At 45.4% G+C, this 21047-nt stretch overlaps 1 protein-coding gene across 1 annotated transcript in view; it reads right to left on the reverse strand.

The window, feature by feature from the left end:
• PITPNM3 (PITPNM family member 3) overlaps positions 1-21047 on the reverse strand; it is a 105794-nt gene that overhangs the window by 58830 nt on the left and 25917 nt on the right. Inside the window, exon 3 of the mRNA XM_024235409.3 lies at positions 15951-16058. Coding sequence (XP_024091177.3) covers positions 15951-16058 — 108 coding nt within the window. The remainder of the gene's footprint in view (positions 1-15950; positions 16059-21047) is intronic.

The following is a 21047-nucleotide window of genomic DNA, read 5'->3' on the forward strand; positions in this document are numbered from 1 at the left end:
GAAAGTGTCAGGGACAGCCCCTCTGGAGCAGAGACAGGAGGCGCTGAAGCCGGAATTTGCCCTGGGCTCTCCCCTTACTGGGCACTGGGAGCCCTGGCCAGGCTCTGGGCCAGACTGGTGACTTTGCTCGTGAAGCCTGGCTGAGGAGGGAAGACCTGCATGCTCCCTCCCTGCTCAGGCCACTCCCAGCATGGAGCCTCCCCTGCATGCTCCCTTCCTGCTCAGGCCACTCCCAACATGGAGCCTCCCCTGCATGCTCCTCCCTGCTCAGGCCACTCCCAGCATGGAGCCTCCCCTGCATGCTCCTCCCTGCTCAGGCCACTCCCAGCATGGAGCCTCCCCTGCATGCTCCCTCCCTGCTCAGGCCACTCCCAACATGGAGCCTCCCTTGCATGCTCCTCCCTGCTCAGGCCACTCCCAGCATGGAGCCTCCCCTGCATGCTCCTCCCTGCTCAGGCCACTCCCAGCATGGAGCCTCCCCTGAGCTGCAGGTTGAGACTCACGCTTATTACTCTTCACCTGGCCCAGTGTAAGCCCCTACACTCATTCCCCGGCTGCTCCTGTTCTCCTCCACATTAGCTTCTAGAATAATCTTTCTAAAAAGTGACTCTTCGCTCCCCTGCTTAAACCATTCAGTGGATCCACAGGGGCACTCCTGGGAAGGCCCCTAACTCCTCAGCCTGGTATTCAAGGCCTTCATCTCCAGCTTTTCCACCCCTGCCTCTTCTGCAAGACCTCCCACCCCTTTTTACCACCCCCTAGCTCCACACCTCACCCCCAGCCCAATGCTTCACACCCCAACCTCAGTCAGGACAAACTCCCCAAATCTCCCTGTTTCCCATACCTTTTATTCCACGTCTTTCCCATGTCTTTTATTTCACCCGTATGGTATGTTACATCAATTGATTTTCACATACTGAATAACTTTGCCTTCCTGGGCTAAATTCCACTTAGTCCTTGAACAAATCTTGTCATCTCACTATTCTTTTATGCTTGGGGTTTTTATATCTCTTCCAGGACAATTTATACTAACAATCTATGAGCTGTCATTTAAGGAATGACAACCTCATAGATTGTCCAACCTCAGGACAAACTCCCCAAATGTCCCTGCTTCCCTCACCTCCCTCCGTACCTTTGTCCCTGCGGCTCCCTCTGCCCCGTTGCTCTGTCCCAACCCCAGCAAAGCCTCCTTAGCTCCTCACGTGGCAGCTCCAGCGCTACCTCCTCTTTGAGCCCTCTGTGCCTTGTTCCCCATCTTGTTAGAGCAATTAGCTCACTGGACTGTCACTGCCCCACCCCCATCTGGGAGCTGGTCAATTCTGAGTCCACTTCTGAGTCATCTGTGTGTCCCCTGCGGTGACCAGCACAGGGTCTGACACAGAGTAAGTGTCCATTCCTGTGCATTGCATGCATAAGTGAGGGAAGGAATGTATGAGCCCTTCACCGCTTTGGGCTCAGACAGGGAGGAAAGGGACACATCCGGAAAAGCACAGCTGTCAGCAGAGTGGTCCGTGCTACAGACAAGAGACCAATCAGCTGTGCTGGGCATGAGGACAGTGGTCTGGGACAGGCTGGAGTATCAAGGAGGCTTCCCAGAGGCAGTGCATGGGATTGTGGGAGCTAGAGATGAAGTCAAGGGAAGAGCCGGGGCAAAGGCAGGAAGCTGACGAGCTCCACGTGAGCCCAGGGATCTCTCTGCAAGCAGCCCCCTGGCCATTTGACTAGGATACAGTGGGGGTGGAAGAGGAGGGGAGGGATGGCCAGGAAGCCATGAATATCAGAATCAGAGATAACCTTGGCATTACTGGGTTTAGCAACAATTTGACAGCCCCTTTATGTCCCTCATGGTAGCTCTCCCAGGGCTGTTTGACTCCTGTAGTGATAGGAACTTACTAACTCTGGAAATTTATGATTGCTAGAAGGCTGGAACCACATTGTGGATGGCCTTCGGTGCCAGGCTGGGGGATCTATACTTCATACTGCAGTCAACAAAGACCTACTTGCCAATTTCGTGGCAGAATGATAGGACTGGATTTCTATTTTAGAAGTGTCGTGGTAGGATTGGATAAAGATGGTAAACTGACTACACGATCTAGTCTTTTTCTCCTCCTCCAGATCCCTAGAAAATGACATCAAGCATTTTTATGTGAATTAATCTTTAGTAGCACTGTAAAATAAGAAGTGTCCTTAGCAGACCAGAAACTGTGTGGCATCCCCAAAAGTTAGAAGGCAGAGAGATCTAAGGAGGGAGGCAGGACTGGTTACATAATTTTCAGGGCCCAGTGTAAAATGAAAATGTGGGTCCCTTTGTTCAAACTAATTAAAAATTTCAAGATGGCGACAGTAGAGTAGAAAATCAAGTGTGTGGAGCCTTGTGTGACGTCAAAGGACAAATGCCCACAAGGCTAGCCCAGGAAAAAGAAAACCGTAACCTCAAGCCTGCAAAGAAAGGTCTGTGGCTTGGCCAGGCACGGTGGCTCACGCCTGTAGTCCCAGCATTTAGGGAGGCCGAGGTGGGTGGATCATGAGGTCAGGAGTTTGAGACCAACCTGGCCAACATAGTGAAACCCCATCTCTACTAAAAATATAAAAAATTAGCCATGGGAGGTGGCAGAATCACTTGAACCCAGGAGGCGGAGGTTGCAAGGAACTGAGGCCACACCACTGCAACTCCAGCCTGGGCGACAGAGTGAGACTCCATCTCAAAAAAGAAAGGTCTGTGGCCAGTGATGGAGGCAGCACAGAAGGAACAGCAGGCTCATGGGTGAAAAATACAGAAGCAAAGAAAGCTCTTGTAATCGATTGTCTGGGCTTCCATAGTAGAGGAGCCAGGTGTCTTGGTCCTCCCCCAACCCCTGCTTATGCCAAGCAAAGCATCTGTCCCCAAGTGTGAGAAAGGATGAGTGTTTGAAGGACAGGACACCATGGAAAGCTGAAAATACCCAAGAGGAATAAAGCAGAAGCAACTGGCTCAACTCACACCAGCGACATTTTCTACCTTCTCCAATAATTCGATGACAGCAGGTTTCAGTAAACAGACATATTCCTATCACTCAGAGATAGGCTGACAGGGAACTGCAAACATAAACTGGCATATGCACACATATTAGTAAATATTAGATAAAAGCTAAAAATGTGGAAGGAAGATATCCAACTCTGTGACTGAAGGGAAGGGGGAATTGGACCTGTGGAGTCCTTAAACCAACTTAGTGTCATGGTCATTAGTGGCTCTCAAATTTTAGTGTGCATCGGAATCACAGGACTAATTAAAATGTAGATTCTGAGCCCTGCTCCCAGAGTTTGGCTGATTCAGTAGGTCTAGGGGTCTAGAAATGTGACCCCCAAAGTCACATTTCTAACCAGTTCCCAAGAGATGTTAATGCTGTTGGTCCAGGGACCACTCTTTGAGAAGTATGTATCTAGATACAACGTCATAAACCAGAGTCGGGGGGTGCATGGTAGGAAAGAATAGCTCTCTGGAAAGCTAGAGGCCGAGAAATTAATCAGGGATACCCAGGCAGTGACTACTTCCTTCCTGTCAACAAGAACGTGGCCTTGCTGACACTAAGTTTGTTTTAAGAACAAGAAGAACCTAGATTTTACAATCTTCCTTAAATGACAGCTCATAGATTGTTAGTATACATTATCCTGGAAGAGATATATAAACCCCAAGCACAAAAGAATAGTGAAATAACAAGCTTTGTCAAGGACTGAGTGGAATTTATCCCAGGAATGCAAAGTTATTCAGTATGTGAAAATCAATCGATGTAACATACCATATTGACAGAATAAAGGACAAAAACCACATGAACATCTCAATACATGTCTGCAAAAAAAAAAAAATCCTGCAAAATCCAACACCCTTTTATGGTAAAAAATACATTCAACAAACTAGAAATAGGAGGGAACTTCATCAACTAGACGAAGGACAACAACAAAAGATTCATAGTTAACATCATATTTACTGGTAAAAGACTGAAAACCTTCCCCCTAAGATCAGGAATAAAACAAGATGTCTGCTCTCATCACTTCTATTCAATATTATGTTGGAGACTCTAGTTAGGGAAATTAGATAAGAAAAGGAAATAAAAGCTATCCAGATTGGAAAGGGAAAATTAAAACTACCCATTCAAACGTGATGTAATCCTATGCATAGAAAGTACTAAAGAATCCCCCCAAAAATAAAACTAATAAATGAGTTCAGCAAGGTTGCAAGATAGAGGATCAATATACAAAACTCAATTATATTTCAACATACTTGCAATAAACAGTCTGAAAATGAAATTAAGAAAAGAATTTCAGTTACATTAGCATCAAAAAGACTAAAATACTTAGGAATAAATTTAACAAAACAAGTGCAAGACTTGTACACTGAAAACTTTAAAACATCATTGAAAGAAATTAAAGAAGACTTACATAAATGTAAAGACATCTCACGTTCATGGATTGGAACTAATATTGTTAAGATGACAATACTCCTCAAATTGATCTACAGAGTCAACACAATCCCTGTCAAAATCCCCACTGGCATTTTTGCAGAAATTGACCTAAAAGTCATATGGAAGTGCAAGAAACACAGAATAGCTAAACAATCTTGCAAAAGAAGAACAAAGCTAGTGGACCCCCACTTCCTGATTTCAAACTTACTGCAGGTGTACAGTAATCAAGACTGTGTGGCATGTTAACATATACACCTGAGTGGAACAGAACTAGGAGTCCAGAAATAAACCCATATGTCTATGATCTATTGATTTTTGACAAACCTGCCTAAACAATTCAATGGATGAGAGATAGTCTTTTCAATAAATGGTGCCGGGAAAACTAGTTAAGCACACTCAAAAGAACTCCTACCTCACACCATACACAAAAATTAATTCAAAGTGAATAAAACACCTAAATATAAGAGTTAAAACAATAAAACTTTACAAAGAAAACATGGGGGTAAATCTTCATGACCTTGGATTGGGCAATGGTTTCCTACATATGGCACCAAAAGGACAGACAATAAAAGAAAAAATAGATAAACCGAACTTCATCAAAGTTTTAAGATTTTGTACTCCAAAAGACATTATCAAAAAAAAAAAGTATAAAGACAACCCACAAAATGGGAAAAAGCATATCTAATAAGGGTCTGGTGTCCAGAATTCATTAAAGAACTCCTACAACTCAACAACAAAAAGACAAATAATCCAAATTTTAAATGGGCAAAGGATTTGAGTAGACATTTCCCCAAAGGAGATAAACAAACAATGAATAAGCACATTAAAAGATGCTCAACATCATTAGTCATTAGAGAAATGAAGATCAAAACCACAATGAGACATCACTTCACACCTGCTAGGATGGCTATATCCAAAAAGGCAGCCAGTAACAAGTGTTGGCAAGGATGCAGAGAAATTGGAACCTTTTTACATTACTGGTGGAAATGTAAAGTGGGGCAGCTACTTTGGAAATGAATTTGGCAGTTCTTCAAAAAGTTAAACAGAATTACCATATGATATAGCAATTCCACTCCTATGTATATCAGCAAGATAATCAAAAACATATCCACACAAAAACTTGCATATGAATACTTATATAGCAGCATTATTCATAATAGCCAAAAAGTAGAAACAACTCACATGTCCATTAGCTGGGATAAATGAGACATGGCATATCCATACAACGGAGTAATATTCAGCCATAAAACAAAATGAAGCACTGACTTATGCTACAACGTGGATGAATCTCAAAACCATTATGCTAAGGGAAAGCAGTCACACACAAAAGGCTACATATTGTTTGATTCCATTTGTATGAAATACCAGGGGCTGGGGGAAGGGGAATGGGGAGTGACTGCTAATGGGTATGGGGTTTCTTTTTTCAGAAATGAAAATGTTCTTGGGTTGGGCACGGTGGCTCACGCCTATAATCCCAGCACTTTGGGAGACCGAGGTGGGTGGATCACTTGAGGTCAGGAGTTCGAGACCAGCCTGGCCAACATAGTGAAACCCTGTCTGTACTAAAAAAATACAAAAATTAGCCAGACCTGGTGGTGGGCACCTGTAATCCCAGCTACTTGGGAGGCTGAGGTCGGAGAATCGCTTGAACCCGGGTGGCAGACATTGCAGTGAGCCGAGGTCACGCCATTGCACTCCAGCCTGGGCAACAGAGTGAGGCTCCATCTCAAAAAAAAAAAAAAAAGAAAAAAGAAAAGAAAAAATATTATTGAGCTAGATAATGGTGATGGTTGCATCCCTTCATGAATATACTAAAACTACTGAATTGTACATTTTACAAAAAGGTGGGTTTTATGGTATGGGAATTATATCTCAATTTTTAAAAAAGAATTTGGCAAGAACTGCTTCACTTGAATAGTGTTAATGGCAGCTGTGTGCCTCCTTAGATCATTCGAATCAAGATATCTCCTGCTCTGTGTTGTAATCTCACCTATGATCTTTGGCTGAATAATCCAATCTTTTAAGTGTGTAGTTATTCCCACCCATATATAACCTACCAGAAAACTATGAAATGTTCTAAAACAAGCAGAAGGAGACTTTAAAAAATGTAGCATGAGCCCATGCATCCATGAGTTAAGATCAGATTGCTAATCAAAAGAATCAATCAGAGCACATGAAAATGAAAAGATGATTTTAAAAAACAAACAAACCAACCCCAGGCCCGGCACAGTGACATACACCTGTAATCCTAGCACTTTGAGAGGCTGAGGCGGGAGGATCGCTTGAGCCCAGGAGTCCAAGACCAACCAAGACAACACAGCGAGACCCTATCTCTACGAAAAATTAGGCAGGTGTGGTAGTGCATGCCTGTGGTCCCAACTACTCAGAAGGCTGAGGCAGGAGAATGAGACCCAATCTCTAAAAATAAAACAAAACAAAATACAGAAGAGCTGACCTGCAGAATGGAGACTGATGAAGAGAAAATGGGTGAGCTGTTGGTTAGAGCCGAGGCATATTCTCAGAACCCACCAAGGACCAAGAAATAAGAATAAGAAGAACAAGGTGACATGTGGTTAGAAAAGTCTCTGGAAGAGAAAGAAATACTTGGCTAGGCGCCGTGGCTCACGCCTGTAATCCCGGCACTTTGGGAGGTTGAGGCAGGCAGATCATGAGGTCAGGAGATCGAGACCATCCTGGCTAACACGGTGAAACCCCGTCTCTACTAAAACTACAAAAAAATTAGCCGGGTGTGGTGGCGGGCGCCTGTAGTCCCAGCTACTCGGGAGGCTGAGGCAGGGGAATGGTGTGAACCCGGGAGGCGGAACTTGCAGTGAGCCGAGATCACGCCACTGCACTCCAGTGTGGGCGACAGAGAGAGACTCCGCCTCAAAAAAAAAAAAAAAAAAAGAAATAATTGAAGAAACCATGAAAAGAAGGCTTCACAGTAGTGAAAGGGCACAGCCAGGTGCCGCATGACCAACAAACACCTCCACAACAAAAACCTACTTAGAAATGTCGCTAGAAATTTCAGAATACAAGGACTAAAGATTTAAAAACCTAAAGGCTGGGCATGGTGGCAAATGCCTGTAATCCCAGCACTTTGGGAGGCCGAGGTGGGCTGATCACTTGAGGCCAGGAGTTCGAGACCAGCCTGGGCAACATGTTGAAACCCTGTCTCTATTAAAAAAGAAAGACAGAAAAAAAACATTTAAAAACGTAAATCTTCAGGAAGAGTAAAAACTATGTTACTCACAAAGCAATGAGAATCAAATTTATCTCAGACTTCTCACCAACATCACTAAATTCAAGAGGCCATGGAAGAACAGCTGCAGAGATAGTTGGGAATGTGATGATGGAGGCAGACAAGCTCGCATTCAAATGAGCAAGCAAAATAAAGACATGTTTAGCAGTGCAAGGACCTAGAAAATTGCTATCCACAGTTCCTACCTGAAACAATTACTAGCAGAGACATTCTAGTGAAAAGAGAAAGTAAATCCAAGAGGAAGTCAGGGAATTGAGGAAGTAGCAGTCAGTGAGAGCTACATGCTATAAAGGGCAAATTTTACTGAATATAAATCATAGCTCAAAATACTTAACCCAAATAGAATGAGAAGGAGGAGGAGGTGGCGGAGGAGTTGTCACTGCCAAAGCCGCCATGATGAGAAAACAAAACCCTCCCCAAAAGTAAAACAGCAAAACTTACTATTAAGTTGAAATGAGAATTGGCAACAGGAAACCAAATGGACGGGGGCCATGGGAGCTGCGGAGTTAGCAGGAGAAGGAAGAAAAAAGGTACAAATGTCCTTCCCTGTTCAGGGATAGGATAGAGCTACTCACTTAATCCAAACCCTGGTAGAAAATGCCAGTTTTTATTTTTAATTTTTTTTTCTAGACAAGGGCTCATTCTATCACCCAGGCTGGGTTGCAGTGGAGCAAGCATGGCTCACTGCAACCTTAACCTCCTGGGTTCAAGTGACCCTCTCACCTCAGCCTCCAGAATAGCTGGGAACACAGGTGCATGCCATCACACCCAGCTAGTTGTTTAATTTTTTGTAGAGGTAGGAGTCACTATCTTACCCAGGCTGGTCCCAAATTCCTGGGCTCAAGCGATCCTCCCACCTCGGCCTCCCAAAGTATTGGGATTACAGGCATGAGCCACTGCACCTGGCCAAAAATACCAGTTTTCAAATGTGTGTTAAAACTGTACATTTCTAGAACTACAGAAAAAGGAGGTATATAAGAAATTTGATGGTGTCAATAAAAAACAGGAAAAGGGGAAGGAGAAAACTGTATTGATAATATCTTTAATTTTATAGAGAATTTGTAACCCAACATATACAGTGTAGATAATGTATATATTTTTTAACTCATAAGGAACATTCACACACACACAGTAGACCATGGTTTAGACAAGAAAGAATTTCAAAAAGATATCACTTTAGGGTCACATTGTCTGATCATAGTGGAATCAAATTGCTAACTGACAATAAAAAAATCTATTTGTCAGGATTCTTGTACACGGCTCTCAACAGCTCTTTGGGTAAAGAGGAGAACATGGAGGTTTTGAATTATGTAGACGTGATGGACAGTGAGGGGGCTACTTATCCAAACCCTGTGGAATGTGTCCAACATGGCTGGATGCAGGTTTTCTGGGGACTGAGGTTATACAATTTTGGGGTCCCCTTTTAAGGACAAGATTATCCCCCCAAAAAAGCTTACTTTCATAAATTTTGCCAAAAAAAGGCAACGGGTAAAAAAGCAAAAAAAAAGGTAACCTTGCTAGGACCCTCCCTTGGAAGGGAACTGTGCGTGTGTCATTTAAAAAATAAGATTAAAAAGCTCTTATCTCTAGAATTAGAAAAGCACAAATCACATAAATTCCAAGGAAGTAGAAGGAAATAATTAATGAAATAAAAGTAATGTTAATTTACAAAAACTAAATAGAGAAAATGGTAGACAGTAGAACTGATTAATAAAAGTAAGAGCTATTTCTTTGAAAAGACCATCGAAATAGGTAAGCCTTTGGCAAAACTTACTAAGAAAGAGAGAGAAAGATGGAGGGATAGGGAAAAATACAAATGAACAACGAGAGGAATGAGAAAGAAGTCATAACTTTCGGAAGTTAATTGTTTTCAACTTGATGCAGGCGTTTCTGGAATCCTAGGGCGAGGGTCATGATTGTTGGTAAAACATTGGAACATTTCCATCACAGCACTACAGTCAGGATCCAACCAGAAAGCCCGCTGCTACTTCTGTCACTCTGCATCGACCTGGAGATCCCATGCAATGCAGTTTAAAAGGAAAAATAAGAAAGGAGAGTAAATGCTGGCAAAAATATAACTAAAAAAAAAAAAAAAAAAAAAAAAAAAAAAGATTTGTAGGCCGGGCACGGTGGCTCATGCCTGTCATCTCAGCACTTTGGGAGGCCCAGGCGGGCGGATCATGAGGTCAGGAGATCGAGACCGTCCTGGCTAACCCAGTGAAACCCTGTCTCTACTAAAAATACAAAAAAAAAAAAAAAAATTAGCCGAGCATGGTGGCAGGCACCTGTAGTCCCAGCTACTGGGGGGCTGAGGCAGGAGAATGACATGAACCTGGGAGGCGGAGCTTGCAGTGAGCCGAGATAGCGCCACTGCACTCCAGCCTGGGCGACAGAGCGAGACTCTGTCTCGAAAAAAAAAAAAAAAAAAAAGATTTGTAAACAAGGCTGGGTGCAGTGGCTCACACCTGTAATCCTAGCACTTTGGGAGGCCGAGGTGGGCAGATCACTTGAGGTCAGGAGTTCGAGACCAGCCTGGCCAACATGGTGAAACCCGATCTCTACTAAAAATACAAAACGTAGTCGGGCATGGTAGCGGGTGCCTGTAATCCCGGCTATTCGGGAGGCTGAGGTAGGAGAATCGCTTGAACCCAGGAGGCAGAGGTTGCAGTGAGCCAAGATCACACCACTGTACTCCAGCCTGGGTGACAGAGCGAGACTCTGTCTCCAAAAAGAAAGAAAGAAAGAAAAGATTTGTAAATGATGTGATGCTCTAACTAGAAAAAAACCCAGGAGAATCAACTGACAAACTATTAGAACCAACAAGAAATGTCACCAAAGTAGCAATATTTCAAATATATAGCAAACTAATAATTTACTTCCAGAATATATATGAAGATCTCCTAAAATCCAATAAAAAGGATAAACAATCCAATAGCATATTGGCAAAAATTATGTTTAAGAAATTCAGAGAAAAGAAAATAGGATCAGTGAACACATTTATGAAAAGATGTTCAATCTCACTAGAAACCGGGTAAAGACAAAGCAAAACAAGAAAACATTTTCACCCGGCCATTAGATAAAATGTTGAAGTTTGATAATATCAAATCTGGTAACACATTGTGGGGAAATGTCTAACTTAATCCATGGTTGGTGTGCAAATATAAATTTGCACTGTTTTTTGGAAAATCATTTGACAGTATCTATTGCAATTTTCAATGCTTATACTTTAAACCCATAAAGCATTCTTATAATAATGAAAGATTCCAATGTCTATCACTGCAGAATGGTTAAATAAATTATGGTACAACTATGGTAGAGAATACTATAGCATAGGTAAAGAGAATGGAGTGAATCTATATATACCCATATGAAAAGCTCTCCAAGATCTTCTGTTAAATGTGAGGGAAGAGGTAAGTTGCAGCACTAATGTCTAATACCATCGACCTCTAGAGAGATATGTTGGTCAACTCTGCAAGGAGGTCTGTAATTGAAGGAATAACTAAAGGAGACTTTGGTTTTATTTGTTGTGTTTGATTTTTTCCAATGAGAATACATTTAAGAAATCAGGATATTTACAATGTTTGTAGCAGCATTATTCATGGTAGCTAAAACGTGGAAGCAACCCAAACGTCTGTCATCAGATGAATAGATAAACAAAATGTGGTATATCCATACAAGGGAAAGTTACTCAGCCCCCAAAATGGAATAAAGTACTGATTCATGTTGCAAGATGAACAAACCTCGAAAGCATTATGCTAAGTGAAACAGGCCAGACACAAAAGGACAAATACTGAATGATCCCACATATGTAGGGCACCCAGAGAAGTCAAATTCATGGAGACAAAGTAGAATGGTGTTTACCAAGGGCTGGGGAAAGGAGAATGGGGAGTTGGTCTTTGACGGGCACAGAGTTTCAGTTGCGGAGGATGACCAAGTTCTAGAAATGGTTGGTGGTGATGGTTGCAGAGCGATATGAATGGACTTAATGCCACTGACCTGTATACTTAAGAACTGTTAAAATGGGCTGGGTGCGATGGCTCACGCCTGTAATCCCAGCATTTTGGGAGGCTGAGGCAGGTGGATCACTTGAGGTCAGGAGTTCAAGACCAGCCTGGCCAACGTGGCAAAACCCTGTCTCTATTAAAAATACAAAAATTAGCTGGGGGTGGTGGTGGATGCCTGTAATCCCAGCTACTTGGGAGGCTGAGGCAGGAGAATCACTTGAACCTGGGAGGCAGAGGTTGCAGTGAGCCGAGATCACGCCACTGTACTCCAGCCTGGGTGACAAAGCGAGACTCCATCTCAAAAAAAAAAATTGTTAAAAGGTAAATTTTATGTTATGCATATTTTATCATAATAAGAAATGTTACACAAAAATAACAAGACAAACAATTGCAAAAATAATAATAGTATAATAAATAATAATATTTGAACAATTGTAAAATAATAGTAATAACACGCTTCTGGGTGTTCAGCTGGTGCTGAAGGATCCCTTTCCATTAAAAAAATATATATATATATATATATGTATATACTGGGCAATGTATTGCCAAAAAAGATAAATATATAACCAAGCTTAAAATAAAAAATCTATAATACACAGTGCCAGAAACAAAAAAGGAATCCAGAGACGAAAGCAGAAGCTGAGATAGAGGAGATCCGTGAATCCCATGAGTCAGACGAATAAAGGAAGAGGCTCCAGGGCCAGAGCCTAAAAACCACACTGTGAAATCCACCAACCTGACCTCAGCCTGTGGATGGCAAGGAGCTGATGTGGCACCCACTTTATAGCAGGGACACTTGAAGGGCCATTCCATCCTTACAGGAACTTAAAAAAAGAACCTTCTTTGCGGAAGCGGCAAAGAAACCATTCACAGACAGTGAGAGAGAAAATTCACACATGAGTAATTAAAACCCTAAGCCTGTGCCACTTCTGGGTGTAGGGTCTAAATTTACACCACCCATGTAGAATGGAAACTCTAAACTATAAATTTAGCCTATAAAATATTCAAGATTAGTGAAACACTCAGGCCCAGCAGGAAAGAAAACAAGGCCGGTCTTTATGAGGACATTTTCCCAACCTAGGGCACACAAGACTTCCCCCAGAAAGAAAAGAGAGGTATGTGTGACCAAGATGAGTTCACAATCACAAATGAGAAACAAAACCCATGAGGTACATTTAGCATGCACACACACACACACAGAGCAGAATTAACACCCTTGAGAACTGGAGGGATGAGAGCAGTCTGAAAGTGCTGATGAAATATATGACTTAAATGGTTAGGGAGAGAAAAGGTAAAATACAAAACAGAATTCAGGCTTAAAAGGAAGAAGGTTGACTCCATTTGGAATTTGTGGAGCATAAGGAGTCTTTAGGACATCCGGGTAGAGGTTAGCAGGAGGTTACCAAAAATGCGAGTGTGGAGCCCAGAAGAAAGGTCCTGGCTGGAGATAGAGCAAGGAGTTGTCATTGAGGTGGCTGGAGCACCCACGGAGGCAGTGTGACTGGCCAGAGCGTCCAGCATGTGGGGCGGGGCACTGGAATGAGCCCTGTGTCTAAGGGCAGGAAACCTGAAGAAGACAGGAGGATCCGCTCTGTCTGTGCCACCAATTTCCATAGCATTCCTTTCCAGAAAGAGTTCACGGATCTTCCTTTCCTCAGGATACTTCCCAGAGCCTCTCAGAGCCTTGTCCCAGCCTGCCTTATTGCATAGTAACCCCTGGCTCTGATCTGTCGCTTCTACTCTGCTGCAAGCTTCTAAGGAGTGACAAGGCCATCCTGCTTGTCTTTGTTCCCCCTACATTGAGCACAGGGTCGAGCCCCCGTGATGGCTCCATAAATGATCATTGAAATGAATGTGTGCATTCTGTCGTGCTGTGGGAATTCACATTATGAATCCACACGAGAATGGGACTCAGGAGGAGCTGGAAATCCAACTGGTTTCCTCTTCCTCTTACCCTCTCTCCTCTCTTCTTCCCACTCCCCATTCTGTACTGGGAGGAAACAGTACCAACCCTCGGACTCAGGCAAGTACTGCCCTTCATTCAATTGTGCATGATCACCAGGAAGCATTTGTGAGGGCTGCCACTTGTGCAAGACTGGTCATGCTTCTCCCCCTTCCATCATTATAAGAATGACTCCTACCGAACACACTTTGCAAATATCATCTCATTTAATCATCACAGCTTTTTTACTAGTCCTCCACTCTGCAGATGAAGAAACGGAAGCCCAGAGAGGTGATGTGGCTTTTCCTGACCACAGAGCCATGGAGTGGCATCGCTGAAGTTCAAACCCAGGCCTCTCTGACTCCAACACTGCAGCTTCTGCCTCTGCCCTGGACCTCCCGCTGTGCTCCCTCGTCCCCTGCCCTCCCATGCCCTCCCAGCTCACTCTGCCTCTTGCTCACCTGACCGACTGCCCTTAGCTCTCACTGGGTCTGAGTCATACATTCTTTAGCAGACAAATGGGGGTGGGGGATGGGAAGGGGATGGCCAAAGGGATAGTACAAATCCGTATTTGTCTTTTCAAGGCTACAAGCACTATTGTGGGGCAGGACCTAGAATCCATGACCCCTTCTAGGCCCCCTCTGGGGTTCTTGGGATGAAGGAAAGAGCAGCAAAGGACCCACTGGCAGATACATGGCTATGAAGATGGGTAAGTTGTCTCTGGATTGCCCTTGGGGGAGAGACTCAGAGCCCCCTCTTCTCGTGGATGGGACAGTGGTACAGGGTGCCTTTCCCTTCAGACTCATGGTTCCTTGAGCCTGACTTTGTTAGGGCCCAGAACTGTGCCAAGCCTTAGTCCAGTCAGGGAGGCAAAGCCCTGGACCGAGAATCAGAAGACCAGGAATCTGAGCCTGATGTTGCCACCAGCTTGGGGGACCTTGGGCAAGACGTGGCTCCTCTGAGCCTGGGTTCTTTGTTGGTTAGATGGGATGACCACACCAGGCCTGCCCATTTCTCAGGATGGGTGCTTTGGCATGAGGAGAGCTCTGAACCAAGGAGGCAAGGATGGGGATGAGAAAAGGAACAGGAACAGGGCAAGATGGCCACCACCAAGACAGCCGTTCTTGTGGGCTGGGCCAGGAGCATCTCACTGAACGCCTCCTGAGAGCATGGCCTTGCCCACTCGGCAACTCTGGGCCAGAGCACGACTGCGAATGACAGGAGCAAGAAAGGAATGAGAAGAGAAGATGAAGAAGAAATAAAGTAGGAGGAGTGGTATGTGGGGTGGGGAAGGAGGGATGGAAGAAACCAACCTGAGGGTAACAGGTACAGAGGTTGGCACCTTGCATCCCAGCTGTGGTTCTAGCCCTGGCTCTGCTTCTCACTCCATTGTAACATTAATCAAATAGAGCCCTCAGACGAAGATCTCTGAGGCTCAGTTTCCCATATGTGAGCTCAGATTTTACAACCTCTTCAGCCACGTTGTCCATTTGCATTTTAAAGCCTTGCCCCATTGCTTCACTGTCAGGAGCCCTTCCTGGATCCCCTCTCCTGCCTCCTGAAAGTCATGCCTCTCCCTTCTGAGCTAACAGCCCTCAGCTTAAGCCTGATCCATATATCTTGACTTACGCTGTGTCACACATCACAAGACAGAGGCCTCAGATGAATCACCTTTGGTTGCTCCTGCCAAGCACTTATACACAGTAGGTGCTCAACGAGCCTGTTAGTGATGGACAATAGCCAAACAGATGGATAGATGGATGCCAAAAAGAATCAGCCTGCTTTGTAGGCTGATCAAACTGCTGGTCAAAACTCTTCTCCGTAGAAAGCCTCCTGGATTAATCCCCAGCCATATACTCCTTCTTCAACAACTCCGCCAAAGGAAATCCTGATTCTCACTGCTGTCCTTCTCTCTCCCCTTAGACCTCAGCTCCTGTCCTGCTCAAAGGCTCCCCCAACTGTCACTCTCCTTATTCAGCAGATTCCAATACCAAAGACCTGGCAGTCCAAGGAGCTTGGACACAGGCACCGGCCATTAACCACCCGTGCCACTGGGGTAGTCAGTCTATGGACAAAGGAAGCTCTGTTGAAGTACGCTGGGGCTTTTATGCCACAGAAAAACCCACAGAAGTCCCCATGAGAGTTCCTGTAGGTGGCAAAATTCAGGGATGCTATGAAGGAGGAACCAAGGCAGATGGACTCTTCACAGAAGACCCAAGCCCCAGCCCCAGTCACCAGCCCTACAGCCCACCCTGCAACACACCTATGTGCACATCCTGGTCATGAGAGAAGCGGAGTCTCACCTTGATGCTCGTCCAGTTTCCCCATGGTCTCGATCTGCTCCACGAGGTCATTGGAGTTCCACTGGCTCATCCCAATGAGGATGGCATTCTTCCCTTCAGCCATCTCCTCTGTGGGAAGAAGCAGCGGTGAGCATGAACAGGTGCAGCTAGGGATAGGTAGCCCTATCAGGAGCTTATGTCTGAGGGACATTTTCTCTTGTCCTATTTCTTCCTTGAGTTGAGGTACACCTCAACTCTTGAAGGTGTCTGTAGCTAGACAGTAAGACTTTCAGAGATTTGTCACTGTAGGAAGGTACTGTTGTACCCTACTGGGCCTCCAAGTGCTACAGCAAAAGAAAGTAACAAAAAGGCTGAACCCCATAGAAAGTGCCATTCCTAGCACTGATGGCAGTATCTCTTGAAAGTCAGTGTGTTTGGGAAGAAAGAGCAAAACATTGTCATTTGCAAGCAGTTTTTCTTTAAATTGCTGACTTCTCTGACCCTCAATTTTCCCATCAGTAAAATGGATCTGGCCACAGAGGTGTTGTGAGGATTAAATGAGATAATGGATGTAAAGGTCTTGGTGCAGAGGAGGTGCTCATAGATGGCAGCCATCATGGTGATGTCATCACATGAGAAGTAACTCACCACCAGGAGTTGAGTGGATGAGGATTTGTGTGCTGCAGAAGCAGCTCTGGAGGAGAAGAAACCTTCTGGTTCTAAGGAAGCTTTGACTTGTAAGGAACCTTTAGCCCCAATCTGAACTTTATGACCCTCTTAATGCCTCCATTCTCTCCCACTCCTCCCCTCAACCCTGTCTCTATCCTTGTTCTTTCCTTGTCTGAGCATAGTGATTCCTCTGGGAGAAATCAGTGGGGCTATATTCCATAACCATACTGAATACAAGGCCCTGGGTCCCACACATCAGATACACACATCTGGTACCGTCCCTCATCCTACAAAGGGACATTTCTTCAAAGACAAACCCTTAGGCATGTGTGCTCTCCTCCCCACACTTTGCCCAAAAACAGATGTGCCTTTCTGGTGAAGAGCTTTGTGCCGTCCCTCACAGAACAGACATCAAAGGGTGTTGAGGACAATCTCCAAGCTTATGATAATTAAGAATAAAGGGTTTAGATCCATTTCACTGCCAAAGAACTTTACCTAGCAGAAGGAATCAATATGGTGGATCTGAAGCTTTGGGAGCTGTCCAGAGTTCTGATTCACTCAAGAGCTCAGTTGACCCCAGACCCCCAATTCTGGTTAGGACATCTCCTCCTGTCTTATTTTATGTATCTATTTGATTGACTTAACAACACTTATCTAACCATTACCACACACTGAGATTATTATAAGTGCTTTACAAATATTAACTCGATTCTCATAACAATACAAAAAAGGTAAAATTGTTATTATCTCCATTTTATAGACAAGGAAACTGAGGCACACAGTAGCTGAGTAATTCTTGCCCAAGGTCACTGGCTAGAGCCAGGATTCAAAACCAGGTATACTATTTCAAGAGTCCTGAAATCCTGCCATCTTGATAGCCTGCCATCCTGATATCCTGGACATCCTGTATTGGCTGCCCACACTCCAGCCAGGCACCACACACATTTGGACAATTTCCTGAGCCTGGTGTGTTCCATCTGGGAACTGGTTCATTCCATACTGGGCAGGGCCCTGACCAGGTTCCAGTGCAGATCCTGCTGCATGTGAGCTTTGTGCTTTTCCACACCCTCCACCACTGTGTCTGCTTTCCTATCTTTTAAACAACGATAATGACTCTGGCTCTATACCTCTGTCTAGCAAGCTGCTGTGGGGACAAATAATGTAGCAAATTTGAAAATACGACACAAGTCAAGGTGCTGTAAACAAATATAAGGTGATATTATTCTTTGGGAAGCAGAATTATGAAGAGGTTAAGAGCTCAATTCTGGTGTTAGAATGATTGCTTTCAATCCTGGACCCACCATCTGCTAGCAATACAACTGTAGTTTCCTCATCTAAAAGTGGTATCATCATAGTGCCTCTGTCATCGGATTGTTGTGAGCATTAAGTGAGATGATGCAGGTAAACGTGTTTATAAGAGTGCCCCACACACAATAAAAGCACAGGCTGAGATGCTATTGCATGATGGTATCATCATCAACATCACCACCACCACCACCACCAGCAGGAGCACGGGTGTTATGCCCTACGCTCACTCTTGGTTCCACTCCTGCTGTTGTCGGCCCCTATGACATTCTACCCCAGCTCTAGAGTAAGGTAATCAGGATCAGCCTGCTTACCACCTTGAGTTCTTTGTCTCCTGGTTCAGTTACTCAAGCATGGAGCTATCCATTTGTTCATTCTAGCATTCCATCTATGGTGAATAGATTCCTGAGCATCTACTGTGTGCAGGGTGAGACACAACCTCCCTGCTGCTGGAATCCAGTTTTGTGAAAAACATGATAGAAATACCTCTGACATAAGCTGAGAGAGCCAGGTATGCAGCAGGCACTCAGCACATCCTAGCTTTCTTCTACAGTGCCATAAGTCCTGTCCCAGTGGTTTATGCAAGGCTACCGGAACCCTGTGGGGTCTCCCAGGGCTCTGGAGGTCTGAGCATGCCTACTCCTGCATGGCCCAGGCCACTTTCCTCTCTTTTCTTAATCACCAGTATAACCCTGCTCCATCTTTGGCTTTTGGGCTTTTGTCTGTTTACAATCAAATATGTCTTTCTCTCCCAGAGTCTCACCGTGCTTCTCTCACGCTTTACGTCTGGCCCTGACTCACTCAGATCTGAGCTCTCTGGACCCCTTTCTATGGGTCTGTGTCTCTCTTGGTCCTTGTAGTTCTCTTGGCCTCTCCCAAGCTCTCCCATGCTGCCTGCCACATCCGTATCTCTCTCTGGGTGGAACATGTATGCATTTCCTTGCTCTCTTCTCATCCCAGCATCTCTCTCTTTCCTTTCTCTGGGTCTCATCTTATCAGGCTGGGTATATCTCTTTCTTGATTTCTCTCATTCTCTCTGGATTTCTCTTTTGTCTCTCTGGGTCCCTGTCCTCAGGATCTCTCCAGCCTCCTGCTCCCTAAGGGTGTTCTCCCTCCCCTCCCTGTTCTCTCTTGCTATGTGTGTGTGCACGTGTGCACGTGCATGTGTTAGTGTGTGCATGCATGTGTGAGTGTGTACATGCATGTGTGAGTGTGTGCATATGTGTGTGTGTGTGTGCATATGTGTGTGGCCCTCTCTCCCCCCGCTCCTTCTCACTCTCTGCTTTATCTTACCTTCTCTGGCATTCTCACACTCCCTGCTCCTCCGCCCATCCCTGTCTCTCTGCTGCTCTGTGCACCCTCCCAACTCCCCAACATGCTTTCTCTCCCACACTCAGCCTTTACGTCTTCACTCTGGCAACAATTGGCTTGTCCCCTGAGAAGCAACAAGAACACACACACACACACACACACACACACACACGGAAGCAGCAGCAGCAATATCTCCTTTTGGAGCCATTCAGGCAAAGAGGGGAGCTGCAGGGCTCAGCTTGAAGTCTTTGCTCTGCTTCCCACATTGTAGGACATGCCTCCAACAGGACCTGTGGAGGCCACAGCGTGCTCATTTGTATAAACGCCCTGGTTGATTTTGCTTTTCACCTTCTGGTGACTGTCTCCTGCATGCTAATTCTCATCCTGGTGACCTCTGCTTCGGACATGGTTTTAGCATGTACTTCACACTACTGAGACCTGATCCAGCTCTGACTAAGCTCCAAGCTGAGCGTCACCCACTGTCACCATAGCCCTGACCTTGACCACAGATTGACTCTGACCCTGGCCAAAACCTGGTTATACTCCTGTAAGCACAACCTCCAATGCCATAAGGAAAGCCTTCCTCTCTACCCTGGAGCTTCTGTTTCTACTGTTGACAGGACTCCGGAGTAAAGAATCTCTTTGTCTTGGCCAGGCACAGTGACTGACACCTGTAATCCCAGCACTTTGTGAGGCCGAGGTGGGCAAATCACGAGGGCAGGAGTTCGAGACCAACCTGACCAACATGGTGAAACCCCATGTCTACTAAAAATACAAAAAATTAGCTGGGCATGGTGGCAGGTGTCTGTAATCCCAGCAACTCGGGAGGCTGAGGTGGAAGAATCGCTTGAACCCAGGTGGCAGAGGTTGCAGTGAGCTGAGATCGCGCCACTGCATTCCAGCCTGGTGACAGAGTGAGACTCCATCTCAAAAAAAAAAAAACTCCTTGTCTCATGCCAGGAAGGCTTCACCTCCAGCTCCTGGAGCCGAGGGCTTGGTCACATTCTGCAGATGCCCATCCAGTACCACTCATCATCAGGCCCACAACATGGATTTTTCCAAGGACCTAGATATGCATTGCTTGGGGCTCTGGACCACAAGATTGCTCACATACACCTTGCACTGCCTACCACATGCCCCCATGGCCCCCCATAGCCAATACCATGACTCCCTCTTCCTTGTGAGGGGCAGTCCCCACACAGCCCATCCCCAGACGTGCTGGGGCTGGTTCCACGGCATTCTCTTTTCCACTTCCCCTCCCCCAGTGGGGGAGAAGGTAGAGGGAGAGTGGGGGCCCGTGGCACACCTGTGGTTTGCTTCTTCGTGATGGCTCCTTGGCCCAGGAATAATCACGCAGCTTCCCACAGTGACATCCTTCCACTCCCTCCAGGAGACAAACAATCCTACCCTTGCCATTCTACAGATGAGGAACCTGAGGCTCAGAGACCCAAGACTTGCCTGAGATCAGACGGCAGCCAGTCAGTGACACAACCATCATGGAAACCTGGTCCTCTACACCCAGAGGACACATATCATTTTCTTCTATTCCCCCTTCTCTCACCCTTGGGTTTGGAAACCCCCAGGAGGGTGAGTGATCACAGGGAAAGCTCAGATGAAAATGAGAAGGCTTGGCATGTGCCCCCCATTCTCTGTGAGACCTGACCCTGACTTTGAGACTTTGTCTATAAAATGGGATGATTTAGCCCTGCACTACCTTCCTCTCCCAGTTGCTATGGGAAACCAGGAGTTAGAGGCACAAGCAGATTCCGCAACACAGAGTCCAGCTCCTCAGGCCCCAGCCTCCCACCTTGGGGAGTGGGGGAGGGGAGGACC

The sequence above is a fragment of the Pongo abelii genome, chromosome 19 (genome assembly GCF_028885655.2).
Source record: "Pongo abelii isolate AG06213 chromosome 19, NHGRI_mPonAbe1-v2.0_pri, whole genome shotgun sequence".
Taxonomy (NCBI): Eukaryota; Metazoa; Chordata; class Mammalia; order Primates; family Hominidae; genus Pongo; species Pongo abelii.